The sequence below is a fragment of the Microtus ochrogaster genome, chromosome 7, assembly GCF_000317375.1.
Source record: "Microtus ochrogaster isolate Prairie Vole_2 chromosome 7, MicOch1.0, whole genome shotgun sequence".
Classification (NCBI taxonomy): domain Eukaryota; kingdom Metazoa; phylum Chordata; class Mammalia; order Rodentia; family Cricetidae; genus Microtus; species Microtus ochrogaster.
Window position 1 is genome coordinate 5,604,934 of NC_022014.1, and position 18,841 is coordinate 5,623,774.

General features: G+C 55.3%; 2 protein-coding genes across 2 annotated transcripts in view; one reads left to right on the top strand and one right to left on the bottom strand.

Annotated features, from left to right (window-relative positions):
* Window positions 1-18,841, bottom strand: part of LOC101984360 (coronin-7) — a 61,520-nt gene that overhangs the window by 13,904 nt on the left and 28,775 nt on the right. Inside the window, exons 10-16 of the mRNA XM_013347033.2 lie at window positions 2,293-2,347; window positions 1,891-1,948; window positions 1,667-1,812; window positions 1,498-1,590; window positions 1,215-1,346; window positions 513-639; window positions 49-224 (exon numbers count right to left, since the gene is read on the bottom strand). Of these exons, the coding sequence (XP_013202487.1) occupies window positions 49-224; window positions 513-639; window positions 1,215-1,346; window positions 1,498-1,590; window positions 1,667-1,812; window positions 1,891-1,948; window positions 2,293-2,347 (787 nt within the window). The remainder of the gene's footprint in view (window positions 1-48; window positions 225-512; window positions 640-1,214; window positions 1,347-1,497; window positions 1,591-1,666; window positions 1,813-1,890; window positions 1,949-2,292; window positions 2,348-18,841) is intronic.
* On the top strand, window positions 6,812-17,331 carry Vasn (vasorin). The gene is made up of 2 exons (XM_005349248.2): window positions 6,812-6,984; window positions 14,712-17,331. Exon 2 carries the CDS (start codon window positions 14,721-14,723, stop codon window positions 16,737-16,739), a length of 2,019 nt encoding a protein of 672 aa, XP_005349305.1. The 5' UTR covers window positions 6,812-6,984; window positions 14,712-14,720; the 3' UTR covers window positions 16,740-17,331.

Sequence of the window (18,841 nt, forward strand, 5' to 3'; positions counted from 1 at the left end):
CCACCTGCCCGCCACTGCTGAGCAGGGGCACAGCCATGGGGCCCTTACCTCAAGCACAGCCACCTGCCCGCCACTGCTGAGCAGGGGCACAGCCACACGCAGTCGGTTAGCGCAGAAGCCGTCGCTCTCGCCAGGGGTCGTGAGGTTGAGTCCCTTAAGGTTGGTGATGTGGCTGTCTCGGTGAAGGACGGTGCCCTGAGCATGGCGGAACTTAGAACTGGGGCCTGGGGGTAGTAGGGACACAGTTAACGGTGAGGATACTGCATCCGTGCATCTGCGCCTAGTCTTGGCCACCTGCTGTCCTCATCACTGGGAGGAGCCTGGTGTGGGCCCAGTAGGCCTCTGTGGGGTTGGCATATACAACTTGTCCAAAAAAGCTTGCCCATGTTCCTCTCCAGCCGGGGAAGCAGTAGTCCTAGCAGCAGGAGCCTGGGTTAGTCTATGTAAGGTCTCCCTCAGGGTCGGGGCTAGAACTGGGGCAGACAGGGTCCGTCCTGCGCTGAGCAGCTTACCCAGGAGACTCTGGAGTGACCGCTGACTGGGGCTGGTACCGATGCCGCTGGTGCTGGAGAGTGAAGGCCCCAGACTGGATGGCGTGGAGGGTGAGATCAGTGAGCTGGGAGGGGAAGAGAAGCCCTCCTAGAGGGAAGGACTTGGTCAGCCAGTGGTCCCTGGGTGTACTAACCAAGCAGAAAGAGGACAGCTGGCCAACTCCCTGGGCCACTGCTCGGGGCTCCTCTGGGCTTCTGGACAGTAGGCTGGGCATGACCCTGCTGAGTTATGAGTCAGGTGGCATTAAAAGGGGACAAGGGTGGCTGCTCCTGCCTTCCAGTTTTGGGAGACTATGTCAAGAGCTACAGCTGCAAGCATTTCAAGAACAATCCTGCTTCTTTTTGTTTGTTTGTTTGTTTGTTTGCTTTTCAAGATGGGGTCTCTCTGTATAGCCCTGGCTGTCCTAGAACTCACTCTGCTTCTGCCTCCTGAGTGCTCGGATTAAAGGTGTGCACCACCACTGCCCAACCAGCCCTGTTTCTTTAACACCTGCTCAGCTTAGAATACGATGCTCAGTTCTTTACTGTGCTGCAACACTCCTCCATCTCTGCCATGCCCGACAGCTAAAGAGGATCATCAAGGCTATTTGGCAGGTGAATAGAACCGCTTCACCACCCTACTGTGGTGTCCTATTAGCTGTGGGGAGGTGAACTGGTACTTACACTTGGGTCTGTGTCAGCCCTGGGAGTCTCTGCAGGCTGGGCCATGTCCGAGGGCAGTTCCATAGTGGGCACCAGGGAGGAAGTGAAGCTGGGGTGGGGCTGGTAGGCTGGGTTGAGGCTGACCTTCTGTACCTGGGGGGAGAGCATTGAGAGGGGCACATGCTGCCAGAGGTGAAGGAGACCCTTGGAGGGGTGGACATGAAGTTGAGAACCAAATGTGACTTCCCCAGCATTGCTGAGACTAGGGGATAAGAGGAGGAGCACGAGCCAGGCTTGGCCCTACCTGCTGATTGTCCCCAGCCCACCAGGCATGGGCATCAGAAGCAGGCACAGAGCCGGCTGTGTCAGGAAACAGGTCCTCATGGAACTCCACAGCCTGGTGAGGGACAGGTAGTCGGTTAGTAAGGTCCAAATCCTCTAGGTCCCCAATCCCTTGTCCAGGCCCCTCTCACTTTTCGGGGTACATGATGGCTGATGGGTATGATGGCTGTGTCACTCAGCTGCAGGACTTGGAGCACCTCACAACTCATGACAGCCAGTGCTCGCCGGGGGACAAGGGCTGCTCCTCGCAGTACACTCTCCAGAATACACTGGGTCACTGCCAAAGACACCACAGGGGAAGGTCAGTGAGGGAAGAAAGCCGGTGGCAGGGTGGCGAGGGAGAGCAAGGACTCACCTGGGCTCAGCGCAGGCTGCTGTGGCGTCACCTCGTAGCAGGACAGCTGATTCTCACCCTGAAACACACAGAGCCTAAGTCCCACCTGACCATAGGCTGTAGGCTGCAGCAACCACCTAGGAACCTGGATCCTACTGGGCGCTGAGCCGTGCCTTGGCAGACTTTCCCTCACTTGCTCATTGCGTTGTGTGGTGAGCACCCAGGATATACATTGGCATTTATGGCATGCCAACAGCAAGCCAGCATGTGGTCTTATCCTCCTGAGGACAATGGTACAGGACGGGGCTGCACTGTTTTCGGTTGCTCTTTCAGGGCACAGCAAGGAAGAAAAGAGCACAGGGCCGAGATTCTCAGTAGTGCCCGTGAAGGGCAGTGGGTGGGGCAATCCAGCTTTTTGCTCACCTTTCCTGCCAGAACCAATAGCCCGGAGTCTGGATCCAGCAGGGGTATCAGAGACCTAGGGAGAGAGAGCCAGTGGGCTAGATGGCAGATCAGGGATGGCAGGAAGGCTGACAACCTGTGACATCAGATCAGGGACCTAGAAGGTACCAGTAACTTGATCCTTTTAGCTGCATCTGGTTGGCCCCCAGAATCCTCAAACTCTTCTCCTGGTTGCCCCTATACTAAGCCCCTCCCCCCCACTCACATACAATTCAGCTGTTTTGCTTCCCTGCAGAGCTTGCAATGGCCCTGGGCATTGGGAGCTCAAGCCTGACCTCTGCCTCAGGCATTCATGAGAAGCTCACATATACATAATGTCTGAGAATGCTTCAGTCAACCTAATGAGACCAGCACAGCCAAGGAGATTAAGGGGGTAGATGCTCAACCAGGGACCCTGCAACCTAGGCACAGTAGGGTCCACTCTAGCCACTCCAGGGATGGGGTGGTACCACCCACTCATCAGCCTACACTTTAGAGGCCCATACAGCCCTCCATGCTGACTCCAACTCCCTGTGTCCAGATGGACCAGGCAATGGGGAGAAGGGCCCCTGAAGCTGCTGGGCTTCCCTAGAGTCCTGGTAGCTACAGCCCAGGCCAGTAGGAAGGACATTCCTGAGGTGAGGTCATGGTGGGAAGGAGTGGTATCTGGGAATGCAGAGGGCTGGGAGCCCCTGACACTACAACTTCAGCCCAAGAACTCCTGCCTCCTCCTCTGGGCCTTCACATGCAGGTCCCTGGCCCAAGAGCTCCACCTTGCAGTTCTTCCTACTGGGGAAGAAGTACCCAGGAGAACAGGAGAACTTGAGAGCCTTCTTTTCGCCTTGTTTTTCTGTGTTTTTTCCTTGAGACAGGGTTTCTCTGTGTAGCCCTGGCTGTCCTGGAACTTGCTAAGTAGACCAGGCTGGCCTTGAACTCAGAGATCCTTCTCCTCTGCCTCCCAAGTGCTGGGATTAAAGGCAAGCGCCACCATGCCTGGCTGTGAGAATTTATCACTTGCTTCTGGTCGTGGTCTCTGCCACACTCCCAGAGTTCCATCCCTCTTGTGGTCCCCTTCTGGGTCAGCTGTCCAGTTCCCTCCTCCCCTGACTACTAGTGTTCTTCCAGGAACCACAGAGTGGGTGGAGAGCTGGGTGGGGCTCCCAAGTGCCTCCACACTTTCTTGGAGAACCCTAAGTTGGTAACCTGTGAGTAACGCAGGCCCTAATTACCTCAGGATGGCCGGGTGAGCTGGCCTCACTGATGCCCGTCTCCACTCAGCCTGACCCCTGCCAACCACAGCGGAAGGCAAGTAAGGGATAAGGCGTAGGTGGCTCAGGGTCACCTAAAGACTGGAGTTGACATTAGAGCTCTTGCACCTTCCATATGGCTTTACTCACTCATTTATTATAAGTATTTCTTCATTCCCTTAAGGAACTAATCTGTGCTCAGTCCTCAGCTCACCTGCTGGTATGAATAAAGGAGGGTGCTACAGACCCCATACTAACCCTCAAGGCACAGAGTTGCCTGGTGCACAAGGCAGACACAATCCCATAATTAAACACATGAAAGAAGTGATGTTGTGTAGTACTAGGCGGGGCTAGTTGGTCTTGGCTGGACCACTGGGGAGGGGTGCTTCTTCAATTCTAGTGCCAGGCAGAAGTCAAATATCACAGGGGATAGTGTTCCAGACAAGAAGAGCATTCTGTGCAAAGGGCTGGTAGCAGGTATGAGTTTAAGGCTTTGGAAGGTAGGGAAGGTGATGTGTGTGGTGACCCGGGCAATGAGGGTGATGACTGAGACTCAGGTAGGCGGAGTCAGTTGAAACAGGGCTCAGTGAATCAGGAGTTCTGTCCCAAGCAGGTGACAAACAATTAGAAGGTGGTGGTTACTTTTTGTTTGTTTTGTGACACTGGGGACAGAATTCAGGGCCTTATACATGCTTAGGCAAACTGTCCTACCATGCCCAGGTGTGTGGTGTGCTTTAGACAAAGCAGGGTAGGAGCAGGATGGCACTGAGATGGGTCACAGAGATTAGAAAGAAAAGGCTGAGAAAATCAGGAACCAATGGAACACAGGACTGAAGCAGAGATGGGGAGCAAGTGATCTGGGGGCCAGGGGGATGTCTCTATGGCCTTCTGCTGTACTGCACAGGAGAGAACATGACAAGAACCCTGTGAAGTCCACTGGGGCACTGAAAGTTTACCAGCTCTCTAAACTATCTCCTTAAGGCTGGCTAGGCCTCCCTTGCCCTGCCCCTCGCCCTGCCCCCTGACTCAGGTGCTGGGTAGCAGCAACAGGAAGTCATAGAGGGCAGGGTTGGCTCTACTGACAGGTCAGGCCAGTCCTCCTTGCCTTGGGCAGAACCATTTGGACATCTCTGCCAGGCGGGAGCATCCTGCTGCCCACTGCTCAGGATGGGCAGGGAAATGGGGTCACAACACCCAGAACTAACAGCCAACAGCTGGCACGGGCCTGACTCCAGGCCCTGTGAAGACAGCCAAGTTGTGTCTGGGTCCAGAATGCGGAAGGCTCACCTTGACTTGACAGAAGGCCAAATGGGGAGGGAGATAGTGGCAGTACATCTCCTGCTACTATGGTTTCTAGGCTTGCCACCTTGGAGGGCTCTCACCCTGACATCAGTCCAGAGTCTACCCTAAATCTAAAGTCAGAGAGGGTCCAAGGCCTGGAGCCATCCCTAACCAGAAGACTGAGGAAAATGGTGTCACCTTCTAGATGGTGAGAGGTGACTTTGGTCAGGTAATGCCCTAAGCTCTGATAGGTGCCCTGTGGAAGGACAGGGGTGGGCTTGCTGCGGGAAAGCATCTCCGAACTCCTCTGGTATCCTCTCCATCCATGAGCCCAGACAGTGTGGCAATGCCCCTTATCAAAAGCAGTCTAGGTCCTATGGATCTGTCACTGTCACCCAGGCTGGGCCAAAGGTATCCCACTCTCTTCCTTTGTGGGGGTCTCTGAAGGGTGGAATCCAGAGATTGACAATGGGAGTTTAGACAAGTTGGGATACACGGGAGGATGGCTCATGAGAAGGGGCTTGGGGACAGTTTGACTAGAAGTCACACCGCACTTGTGTGTTTCCCCTTTTTGCTGGCATTGGGTATTGAATCTAGGGCCTTATTTATCCTAAGTGCTTTACTATTGAGATGTATCCCCAGACTTGTATTTGAGAAAGGTCTCATGCAGTTATCCAGCCTGCCCTTGAATTTGCCATCCTCCTACTTCAGTCTTCAGGGATATGGATGCCAGAGCTGCCTCCCAACACGCACTGACCAAGGAGCCTGGCCAGAGGGGATAGTGCCACTCAACCTCAGAAGACTTCCTGTTCAAGACAGGCTAGGAAACCCCATTTTAATGTGAAACCCACCTGATTTTTCAATTCTGGCAAGGGCTTCAAAGTTTCAAACCTGCCACACAGACCAAATGAGACACTTCAAGTGGTGTTTGTGTGTGTGTGCGTGCGCTGATGTTCTGCATTTACAACACAGGGACCCTGCTTAGCTCCTGATAACAAGACCCAGACCACCTTCATTTCTGGTGCTGGAATCCTGCAGAGGGCAGACAAGTCTCCAGCCAATGTGACTCAACCAAAGGGCTTGGCTACAGGCCAGGCACAGAGGGGGTACAGCGGTGAAATCTGGAAGCTGAGCTGGGTCTCCAAAGGCTCTGAGGCATGATCTTAACCACAGACCATGGGGGAGGAGGGAAATGATCGTTTTCCTGGAATCCTACAAGCCAGGGGATTTTTCTGAACTAGCCCTTGGCACCAGCCCCTCCTGCTCAAGAGCCACTGTCAACAAACACCTAGGTCCCTCCTACTGTCCACCTTCTACCCCAAACTTATTGTGGTCTTCAAGTTGAACTCCCAGTCCCTGGCGGGGTTTGAGTGGGCATCTGTTTCTAGGTCGCAGACTTTCAGTTCAGACTGGGAAGGTGATCAGGGATGCTGTCATGGCCACAAGGATCCCAAATCCAGCCTAAGAGATTTTACACAAGAGGCTCTCGGAAGCACTTCGTGTGGCCTTTCTAGCTTTTGAAATTGGGATTAGCTACCAACAATAACACATTGAGAGATTACACCTAAAAATCTAGATTTGCATGAAAAATCCTGAGCTTTGGCAGACTGGGCTGGTCATGGGGACTAAGCCCTCACCCGGGCTGGCCTTACTATCCTATCCTCGGCTTCTCCAGATCTTCACTGACCCCTGAGGTTCACATAAATTCATGTCACTATCTTTTTTTTCAACTGAAAAGCAAGACCCAGTCCAATGTCACACAGAAAACTAAGGATTGACTTAAACCAGCCTAATAAAATCTCTCCACACAGGGGTTCAGAGATATCTAGGTACAGATTAGGCCTGCTCCGTGCAACGACCGGCTCCGCGGAGGGGTGTGTGCAGGTTCGGCCAAACCCCGCCTTGGCCAATGAGAAGGAGCCCCGCCCTCAGTGGAGATGGTCCCACCCCCCATATCTTAAGGAGAGACCAGCCTCCTACGAGCCAACTTCGAAGTCGGAGCCGGATCCCGGGGCTGGGAGACGCGGACGCCGCAGCCTCCGGACCCCGGGACTCCGGACCCTTCGGGACCGGCCGGAGGCGAAGGTCTGAGGCCCCACTGAGGCGGTGGGTCGCACCGCCCGACTCCCTCGGCTGCCGCCTCCCGGTGAGTGTCTAGGGACAAGGGCGGGGGCGCCAGGCAGGGCTGATCACACTCGTCCTGTACACTAGCACACACATTCCCCTGTGGAACTGCGATTGCGGGAGCGAGGGCCTTCCTCTGGCCTCGGCGATTACTTGAGCAGGCACGTTCACTTGTCTCCCGTTCTCTGAGTGGGCCCAGGACCTCCCTTGACCCTCTGGAGAGCCAGGGTATGCATTTGTGCATGGCTCACCTACCCGTGAGGCTCTGAGTAGACAAAATAAACACCCACCTCCCTTGCTTCCTCCTCCCACGGCTGGGTCCTCTGGCGTGACCAGTTTTATGAATCAAACCTCCTTTAGGGGGATGGACCAGCCGTAGTCTGGTTACTTTTCCCTCATGGGGTCAGACAGACTGGTGCCCCTGCGCAGATTGGTCGCCTGGGGTCCTCTGGGCCTTGTCACACATGGCAGGACTGGGGCCCACAAATATTCAGGCAGCCCAGGAGAGGGATGGGGGTGGGGAGACCGATAGCTGTGCCCCCAGGTGAGGGATGGACTTTGACCAGAACCTTTAGTGCCCCAGTATCAGCATCTCATCTCTCCCAGGGACTGGGCTTTGCTTGGGCTGCAAACCCAATGGCCTATAGCCAGTCTAGTCCTTTGTGTCCCCGGGTCTCAGCTCTGGGGCCAGAAGACGGCTGAGGTTCCCTGTGGTCAGGCAGGCCAGCTGATTGGTGCCAACCACACCACCTCACCCCCATTAGTTAACGATTACCACACCAGGGTCGCTGGCTGCTTTCACCCATTGGATCTCAGGGAGTGGAGCTGCAGGGTAGAAGAAACCACGGGGTCCAGGAGCCCCTTGCTCTATGCATTAATGGTAGGTGAGAGGAAGAGACAGAAGAGACACCATGACCGCCTTCTTCCCTGTCTGAGCCAAGAGCCCTCAGGGAAGAGGACAGGCCAAAATGTAAAAGGTCCCTTCTCCCTAGGCTAGATTTTGGGTGCTGGGAAAGCAAAGATGTGGGTGGGCTGGAGTTTTGTGAGGGGCTCCATTGGTATGGGCAATGAAGGCCAGTATGGACCCAGCTGTTAGCATAGCCCCATAGAGCTGGGGCAGGCAGGTGGGGGATGGGAGGGAGGGCAGTCTCTAGAGTTTACTGTCCTCTCCCAGGGGAATCAGCCCCTGAGGAACTTCTGTAAACAGAGTGTCAGAGGCAGGAAGAGGGCTCTGGTAATGAGCAGCCCTGCTGGATTCCCTCCAGACCATTATCTAGCATCTCCCATCCAGAGAGGAAAGAACCTAGGAGCACATGTGCCAGTGCCAGCCCGGGGAGAGGGGCAAGCAGGGCATGTCCCTACCCCGCCCCCAAACTTTGGAGCTGCACACCAGACAGTTGCCACTTGAGATCTCTGGGGTGGAGGGCTGGAGTCCCAGGGGTTTGGATGCCACCCTCTAGAAGTGGCGGAAGAGGTGAGCACAGGAGCCCCCAGACACTGCCGAGACCTATGCAGATGAGAGACAGCCAGGCAGATAGCCCTCGGTTGGTTCTCACTTCATTCCAGATATCCCCAGCCCTGGGTTAGTTGGGGTAAGTCCCAGACAAGAGCCACGGTTTGTGAGTGAACCCTCGTAGTGCTGCATAGCTTCTAAGAACAGGAAAGTAGCCCTCCCCTCCCCAGCCCAGGCAGACAGTTCTTTTCGCTATGTGCCGAAAGCCATTCTTGACCAGTGACAGGTCCTAATCTTAGGTGAAGGGAATCAGCCATCCCTCACAGAGCTCCCTTCAGCCACCCTCAGAGCCCCTCCCAGAGCTGTGGAGCCCAGGGCCAGTCATGTTGCCAAGAAAACCGGCTCCCCTCACTGCTGTGGAATTTGTGTGTTCTTGGGAAAGGAGAGAGAGGTGTGTATGTACACACATGCACACAGGCCCAGAGGAGTGTGGCCAGAGGGTGTGTGTCTGTGCACGTGACCCACAGCAGGGCCTGGAGGGGTGCTTTGGTGTTTTGCGTTTGTTGGGGAGGACTGGACCTCCTTCCTTTATCAGTTTCCACATTCCAAAGTCAGCCGGGTGTGTGTGCGCGTGCGTGTGTGCGTGTGTGTGTGTGTGTGTGTGTGTGCGCGCCTTTTCCCCAACCCCTCAGCCTGCTGTCCAGGCCACAGGCCTCCCCCGCTTTTCCTCATTCCAGTCTCCCTGGGTGTGAGAAGTCTTCAGGCCACCTCAGTTTGTAGGGATGGGGGAAGGCAAGAGGCCAGTTCTTCTTCAAGGTTGGGGACAGCCTCCCCCCCACCCCCCACGCACGCCAACTCCTGGGGAATGCAATAAGGCTCTGGCATTCCTGGAGGCTGCCTGAGAGATTTCATTAAGGAGGGAGTTGGCTTGCTTTGAGGGAGCCGGGGAAGGTTGGGAACCTCGCTGGCACTCAGCCTCAACCACTGGTCAATAATGACAGCTGTGGGGGTAGAACTGTGGGTCAATGACTAGTTCATAGACCCCAGAAGGGGCCTCTTGTGCCATACAATGGCTGAGGGTTCATCTAAGATTGCTGAGTGACTTGTGAACAGTGGCACGGTGAATTTGAGTAGGATAAGGCCCCTTCTGAGACCATTCTCTTCCTGTCTCCCTGAGACTCCCGTGCCCAGGAAGCTTGCAGTGACTAAGGTGTTTTGGAAGATTCGGGGTTAATTGAAGGGTTAAAGTTTATTCAGTGGGCGCCAAGCCCTGGGCAGGGACAGGGCAGTAGGAGGCCGAGCCCCAGTGGCATCACACCTGCCGCGTGCTGACAGTGGCATTCTACTGGCCCACTTCTAGTTGGGCCACAGCCACCACATAGCTCCTGGGCCCACAGGTGTTCCTGCCCTACAAGTGGCACCTCTCCTAAGATGACTCAACCTGTCACCCCAAGGGTTCGCCTGAGCCAGAGACTGATCTTAGTCACTGAGTTATCTGCTCTGGCTGACAGGTCTGGCAGCAGCCAGGTCACCCACAGGGCTACTTAAGACACACACCTGGAGAAGGACAAGCCACCCTGGCCACACCTGTTCCAAGGCCCAGAATCCTTTCCTGGACAGACACAGCAGCTAGGCTGATGTCCTCATGGCCTTTCTGCAGTTCATCCATGTTTTCTGGGCAGAAGACCCGCCAGAGAACTTTCCTCCCAGCAGGGCTGCTTATTTAACTGACTTGTTTTAAAAGATGAACGTGGCCCAGGGAACTTCCTAGGTAATCCTAACCTGTAGCTGGAATGCAAAAGCCCTTTGAGTTAGGGCAAAGATGGGAGCCACAGAGGGCAGGGAGTCGGGATGAGGTCACAAAGCCGAGTGAACAGTACTGGCTTGGGATCCCCTGATTAATCACAAGCCTGAGCTAAGCCTCCTCCCCCACTTTCTGTGTGAGAAATAATAGAGACCCTCAGCCCATCTTCTCTGTTGGGCCAGGACTGCTGTGTTCTAGAGAAGGGGAGATGGGATGGACCAAACCGGGGCCCAGAACTGCTTCGGACACGTCAGCGAAACTGGAGCCAGCCATTCTGGCCGCCGGCACAGTCCCGCCTGCGGGAGGGGGCTGGGGGGGGTATTGGCAGCCTCCTGGGGCTGGGTTGCTGCCAGGCCTGGCGAGCAGAGTAGAGCCCATTCAGGCCAGCACCAGGAGGCAGAGGCTGGGAGCCCAGAGCTGAGAGTCAGACTTGCAGAGTCTATCCTATCAGGGTAAGTGTGCAAGGAGGGGTGGGCTCTGTCTGAATTGTCCTCTCCACCCTGCTGGGCACACGGCCTGTCTTAGCATCAGGGAGATGCACCAGCTCCAGGGCTGATGTGCTCACCAAATGCCTGGGTTCTACCCCACCCACTCTCCTGTCCCTGCCTAACCTCAGGCATGTGTATGGGTGGGTGCCCACAGTGTGTCACACACTTGGGTGTGGAGGGCATTCTGGGCCCTCGAGAGTTAGATGACCAATGCCCTTAGTTGTCCTTACTCACAGAGCCCCTCCTGGAGGTCATGTGCTTCAGGAGGCTGGGCCAAAGGACAGCTTACCCCTAAATTCCTTTATAGAACTAAGGACCCACCCTCACTTTCCTATTGAGAGTAGAGGGATGCCTGGTCAGGTGGCCTTAACCTGGGCCAGGGGGGCTCTAGCATGCAGGTGGTACAGAGGGTCCTGCTAATGAGGAAGCCAGGACTCCTGGCTTATAGGTAGCCACCCTCAGTGGTTAATGTTTCCTGACCATATGCAAGTGCTTTGGGAAGGTCTTGTGACCAGCTCCAATGCATGCTGAGGTGGAGAGCCAGGCCTTCCTGCCTCTGTCCACCAGGCTGTGGTAGAGTCAGGCCAGTGTAGGTGAGGAATCCAGGAGGAGGTCTGACCCTCTGACCCCTAAAGCCGAGGGCTACTCTAGAATTCTCCCCACAAGGATCAGATACCAAACAAAGGCTGTCAGAGCGACCTGTGATGTTGAAAGCACAGGGCAACAGCCACTCTAGTGAAGCCACCCACCCCACACATACATACTCCAGGCACTAGGACCCAGGCCCAGACAAGCTAATGTCTTCAGAACTCCCTGTTTGAGGCTGGAGAGATGCTCTTCTAGAGGGCCCAGATTTGATTCCCAACACCCATCACTTGTAACTCCAACAACCACCAACCACTCGCAAACTCCAGTTCCAAGGGTCCAACAGCCGCTTCTTGCCTCCACTGGCACCGCACATACATACATGCAGACAAAACAACCTTACACGCAAGAAAGAAAAAAAAAAGAAAGCACTTCCTGTTTAAAACCAAGAGTCAGGCAGCCTGAGGATCTCTGAGTTCAAGGCCAGCCTGGTCTACAACAAGAGTTCCAGGATAGCCAGGGCTGTTACACAAAGAAACCCTGTTTCAAAAAGCCAAAATAAATAAAAATAAAATCAGCATAAAAAAAAAGAAGTCCATAGGGCTGCCCTTAACAGTCATGTAGGTGAAAGGTAGAACTTAGTCAGGGGACTCAGCTGGTTGTGGTGCTGCATACCTTTACTCCTAATACCTGGGAGGTGGAGGCAGGAGGAGTCTGTGAGTTTGAGGCCAGGCTGGTCTATATAGTGAGTTCCAGGACAGCCAGAGCTACACAGTAAGACCCTGCCTTGAAAAACCAAACAACCAACCAAACAACCAAACAAAAATAAATAAGTAAATAAATAAATCAGAAAGAAAGGACTCGGGAATCTTTTCAGCAGAACTCGGGCCTGAGGCCAAGCCTGTCTTCTGCTGCTCCAAACGGTTTCACCCTTTTCCCACCCTATCCAGATTCCCTTCAAGAACTGTTCACGCTGTTCTCAGAGCCATGACAGAGCTCCCCAGCTTGCAGACTGTAGCTTGCAAGCTGGAATTTTCCACAGCTGTAGCACCATCTTTTGCCTCAGTCTCCCCTTGCTGGGAGGGGTGAAGCCAGGAGTCAAGTAAAGAAACTTAACATGACTCCTAGAGGAATGGGAATTGGATTAGTTATGACCTGTTTCGTTCGTGGCCTAGGACCCTGGTCCCTGCTGATTTAACTCAGTGTCCTCTCTTGCCAGCCTGTATGGACAGTCCAGTTTACAAGCTGACAGCCCAGTGGCCATTCTGTCATCAGACACACGTGCATATCCTTCACCCCTTCCCCTTTAACTGCTGCTAGTGCAGAGTAAGGAGCCCACCCCCACCCACCCCCACCTCACAGCAAGGATATACAGGGAAGGTGAGGTGTGAAGTAGGCTGCTGCCAATTGAGGCTTCACAGCTTGGACAACTGAGCATAGGACCGCCTGTCTGGATGAGCTCTTAACATAGCCTTGAACAAACCCGTGGGGAGACAACTCAACAGAGTGGCCATACCAGCCACGTGCAGGGTCTCCTCCTGCCTGACCCCACTAAGAAGAGTGACTGAGGGGAAGGCCTGTCGTACCCTACATGGATGCGAGATGTAGACGGAGTTCATTTGAAGTCCCTATCTGGAAGCCAGGCCAAACCAGCCATCCTCCCAAGTTTCTGAGTCACGGTGGGTGGAACAGGTCCTATGGGGTAAGGGAGTTAGGGGTGCAGCTAACAGCGTTTGAGGTCACTAAGTGCACAGCCCTATGGTGCTGGTAGGATCAGGTCCTCGAGGTTCTGGCACTTTGTTTCAGTTGACTCTCAGAATGGGCCCTATCTAAATGCTCCCGGCACTGAAGGTAGGCCTATGAGCTGGCATTAGGCTCCAGGCATCTAATTTACCTGTTCTGGGTAAGTCTGTCTTCTTCCCTTTCACGTACCAGGAGCCCTTGTGCTTTGGGAAAAGGGAGCCCACAGATGGGGGAGTGGTGAAGGCAGGCTGGGTGAGGGTCTTGTTACCTGCTGGGGCCACCTGTGGGGGAAGGGAAGCCCCAGCTCTAGCACAAAAGGTCCTTGTATGAGCAGCAGGTACCTGGGATGGCAGGGAATTGTCAGCCACTAAGCAGGGCTGCCCGCCTGGGGGCAACTTGGTATCCCAGGCAAGGTTCAGGCCTCTGGGGCACCCAGGGTGAGGACTGCCTGGGTGGGGCCCTCAGGCTTAGGAGCCTGAAAGAAATGAACAAGCTGCTGGCCTTTCACCCCAGGACAAGATGGGAGTGCCACCTCTGATGTCTTGCTAAGACAGGAAAGGGCCTGTCCCCGGGCAGACCCTGTCATACTGGCACTACTCAAGCCCTGGGTTCCAGCTCAGACTCACTGGTGCCTCCAAAAGTCCCTTCCCTGTGTGACTCTGCAGGGACAGAAGCTCCCATCTAAACTGGCCACTGGGGAGCTGAGGCGGCAGTGTGTTGAGCAAATACCGGCACGTGGAAAGGTTGGGGCGCTGTCACTTCTGGGGGACAGTGCTGTTCTTCATTTCTAGGGGTCTGGCCCAGAGCAGAACCCCCAACCATCTGTGGAGTTGACCTGATGTACTTGTCTAGCTTAGCACTGTCACGGGCCACTATATAACACTGTCTGTCCCTCACCTGAACCATGGGGTTCCTCATCTTAGCACTGTCACGGGCCACTATATAACACTGTCTGTCCCTCACCTGAACCATGGGGCTCCTCATCTCCAGTTCATGCTCTGATACACTGACAAGTAAATCTATTCATTTAGCCATCCCTTTCCCCTAGACAAGGACACTTGCCAAGCAAGGGCTGCCAGTCAGCCTCTACCCTCTTCTAGGAACCTCATCCTGGCCACATCCTGGCGGCCCACAGCCCCCATCCTGGGCAGGTCCGAGAGCACAAGTGGAAAAACACGGATCCCATAGTTTCCATGTGAAGTTTTCCTGCTGCGGTCTTTCCTCACTCAGAGAAGGGAGGGACGCAAGAGTGTTTTGCAGGGGCCAGCGGCCCCAACAGCCAGCTTCTCTGCTTACGCGCCCGGGCTGACTGCCATCCTGTCTCTCCAGATCTACAGGGAGTGGCTTCAGGATCCACAGTCCTCCTTCCCTGACCAAGCAGCCAGCTAGAGGGGCCTGGGTTCAGGAAGGGAAAGCTGTGTTGTTAGTAGCTGTTGGTCCCTGCACTAGCCTAGCTGGCCTCTACATGGATGCTCATTAGTGACAACCAACACCATAAAGATATGATCACTGAGGGAAGGATGCCAGAAATGAGCCAGGAACTGGTCAGGGACACTAGGGACCTGACTCACAAGTTCTGGGCTCTGCTGCATTTGAGGGTGGGGAGCGGTGAATTCCCCTCTGGCCTTCATGATGTGGCGGCCCTCGGCCCTGACTCATAAACTCTTTGCTCCTAGGAACAGAAGATGCACCCCAGGAGCTGCCTGCCACCTCTCCTGCTGTTCCTGCTGCTCCTGGAGTCTGGAGTACGGGGCTGCCCATCAGGCTGCCAGTGCAACCAGCCACAGACAGTGTTCTGTACTGCCCGCCAGGGAAGCACAGTGCCCCGAGACGTGCCACCTGACACAGTGGGCCTGTACGTCTTCGAGAACGGCATCACCACACTTGATGTGGGCAGCTTCGCTGGCCTCCCTGGCTTGCAGCTCCTCGACTTGTCACAGAACCAGATCACAAGCCTGCCTGGTGGCATCTTTCGGCCACTGGTTAACCTCAGTAACCTAGACCTAACTGCCAACAAACTGCACGAGATCTCCAATGAGACCTTCCGGGGCCTGCGCCGCCTTGAACGCCTCTACCTGGGCAAGAATCGCATTCGCCACATCCAGCCTGGAGCCTTTGATGCGCTTGACCACCTCCTGGAGCTCAAGTTGCAGGACAATGAGCTTCAGGTGCTGCCCCCACTGCACTTGCCCCGCCTACTGCTGCTTGACCTCAGCTACAACAATATCCCGGCCCTGGAAGCTGGAATACTGGATACTGCCAATGTGGAGGCACTGAGGTTGGCTGGCCTAGGGCTGCGGCAGCTGGATGAGGGGCTTTTTGGCCGCCTGCGCAACCTCCATGACCTGGATATTTCTGACAACCAGCTGGAGCACATGCCATCTGTGATCCAAGGCCTGCGTGGCCTGACACGCCTTCGGCTAGCTGGTAACACCCGCATTGCCCATGTCCGGCCTGAGGACCTGGCTGGCCTGACCGCCCTACAGGAATTGGACGTGAGCAACCTGAGCCTGCAGGCCCTGCCCAGTGACCTCTCAAATCTTTTTCCCCGCCTGCGCCTCTTAGCAGCTGCCCGAAACCCCTTCAACTGCTTATGTCCCTTGAGCTGGTTTGGGCCTTGGGTGCGTGAGAGCCATGTTGTGCTGGCCAGCCCTGAAGAGACACGTTGTCACTTTCCACCCAAGAATGCTGGCCGACTGCTCCTGGATCTGGACTATACAGATTTTGGCTGCCCAGTCACCACTACCACAGCCACCATACCCACCATAAGGCCTACTATCAGGGAGCCCGAGCCTTCACCTTCTAGCCAAGCTCCCACATGGCCCAACCCCACAGAACCAACTACCCAGGCATCCACCTCACCATCCACTGCCCCACCAACCATGAGGTCTGCTTCTCAGCCCCAGGACTGCCCAGCATCCACCTGCCTGAATGGTGGTACCTGCCGCGTAGGAGCAAAACATCACCGGGAGTGCCTGTGCCCCGAGGGCTTCATTGGTCTGTACTGTGAGAGTCCAGTGGGGCAAGGGATGAAGCCTAGCTCCATACCAGACACTCCAAGGCCCCCTCGGCCCCTACCCCTCAGCATCGAGCCAGTGAGCCCCACCTCTCTGCGTGTGGGGCTGCAGCGCTACTTGCAGGGCAACACTGTACAGCTCCGGAGCCTCCGCCTCACCTACCGTAACTTGTCTGGCCCTGACAAGCGCCTGGTGACCCTACGGCTGCCTGCTTCACTTGCAGAGTACACAGTCACCCAGCTGCGGCCCAATGCCACCTATTCTATCTGTGTCACACCCATGGGAGCCGGGCGGATACCTGAAGGTGAGGAGGCCTGTGGGGAGGCCAACACTCCCCAGGCTGTCCGCTCCAACCATGCCCCAGTGACCCAGGCCCGTGAGGGCAATCTGCCCCTCCTTATTGCACCTGCCTTGGCCGCTGTGCTTCTAGCTGTGCTGGCTGCTGCGGGAGCAGCCTACTGTGTGCGGCGGGGGCGGGCAACAGCTACAGCTCAAGACAAAGGGCAGGTGGGACCGGGGACCGGGCCCCTGGAACTAGAGGGGGTGAAAACTCCCTTGGAGTCAAGCTCTAAAGCAACAGAGGGAGGTGGGGAGGCCCTGTCGGGAGGTCCTGAATGTGAGGTGCCCCTTATGGGCTACCCAGGGCCCAGCCTTCAGGGGGCCCTCCCCGGTAAGCACTACATCTGAGCTGGGACCGATAGAGCAGCCAGGCTTTTAGTCACCCTCCCCCCACTGCTGCCACACAAGCAAGTTCTCGATATGCATCACCAGGCACATGCATGACGGCGGCGCTGTGGGACCTGTCCCCGACCCTCTCTGGCCTGGATCTCATTTGTGAGTTGCTATGGCCCAGACGAACCATCATAGCCATCAGTATGTCCAAAACAGGCACCTGCTGTCTGCTGCAGTGTGCAGCCCTGGGGTGTGAGTCCTGCCATGTGCTGGTAACATGGCTAGGCATGTTGGGCTTCCCAACATGGACTCTGGTGACCAGTGAAGGAATCCCCCAAAAGTAGTAGATGGGGAAGGCACTATGGCTGTGGCCTTGGCCCCAAAAGTGCGGGAACACTTGAAACTGGAAAGGAAGGTGCTCTGGGCACAAGTGGATTTGCTTCTATTGTTTTGTTTTGTTGTTTTTTTTTTAAATGTATTTATAAAAGTTCATTTCCCGTTTATGCTGGGAAAGTGTTTTTTCAAACTCAGTGACAAGGACTTTGGTTTTTGTAAGACTATTGATGATATGAAGGCCTTTTGTAAAAAAAATAAAAAACGAAACAGATTGACTGTCTCTGGTTGGGCTTGGGGTGCATGAGCTATGTGTTCTGTGGACACTTATGTCACTGGCCATACGTCAGGCATGGGTTTGCCAGGGCCGCTGCTGAGAGCTTCCACAATTAGAATGTGCCAACCATGGGCCCTGGTAAGTACCTTCACCTGGGTGGGACAGGGAACTGGACTAGGTAGGGCAGCTTACCCTAGCTAGCCCCAGTCTCCTGCCAGCAGGAGCCACAGGGTCTGTGTATAAGGCTGGAAGGGTCTCACAGCAAACACAGGACACAGAGGGACTCAAAGGGAGGTCACATCCTCCTTGGGTGCTGTGAAGGGCAGACTACCCCTGCTTTCAATAGGGAAAACAGCCTAGAGCTTCCTTATTCTAGAGCCTAATGATGGGGAGCCTGGGACAGGTGGCTTCTAGTCTCTACCGCAGAATCCTGGGCCAGCCAGGTATGTGTGGCCCCAGCTCCTTCCTGCTGTCAACACTGTACAGGAGTCACCAAGGCAAGAAGCTTGCCAGACAGAAAGGGGAGGCCAGAACAGAGCATTAGCAGCAGGGACAGGGCCAAAGGGCTGTCTGGCTTGTAGATGGTACAGAATTTGGTGGCCCTGAGTATTCTTTCACTTCCTGCCCTGGGGATATGCCCAGCGATTCTGGAACCCCAAGAAGGAATATTTTCTAGGAAGACTACAGGCTGTAGGGCAGCAAGACTACATTCAAGGAACCGCTGTGGCCTGGACTGAGATGGGCAGCTCGGGAAACTGAGGGACACATGGCATCATTACCTGTTACCTGTAGGACAAAGAGGAGCTGGGCCCTGGGGGAATGGAAGGGCCCAGCAAAAGCAGAAGCAAGCCATTCACAGGCCCCCAGTGCCAATCTGTCTTCCGTGGGTCATGGCCCTGGTATGAAGTCTCACCCTGGAGGGGAGGAGGAGGCCCAGCCAGGCCTGGGGAACAGGCCCTGTGGTTTGGGGTGTTGATGTCAGCATCAAGTCAGTCTCAGCTACAAGAGGCTCTGGATTCAATTAGTGGCTGCTGAGGGCTCTGGCGGAGGGAGGAGGTGGACGGGTCATGTGGGGCAGTAGGTGGGAGCATCGGGCCTGGGTGTGGCCTCTTTCTACAGAGGCTGCAGTGGTGGCGGCAGCAGCCCAGGTGGATTTCCTGTAGGCCTGGGTTCTATTAGGACAGCAGGCGTGGTGAGGCCTGTCCCTTTCGCCAGCCCCATCAAAGGGGCCTTTGTGGGCCTGTGGCCACTGCTGAAGTATGGCAACTGCTGAGTAAATGGTTTTTTTTGTAAAGCAAACCTGGCCTAGAGGGATGGCAGGGTGGGGTGGTGAGGCCTAGAGAAAGGGGAAGAGGCCCTCAGGAAAGGTATCCAGATCCCATCCTTAGCGGGGCCCAGGTCAAGTCAAGCTAGACAGCTGTGAAGTGTGGGGTCTTTTCATTGGAAGCACCGTTCCTAGAGCTTCATAAGCTCCCATTCCAAGGCTAACAGTCTCCTTGAGAGGAGG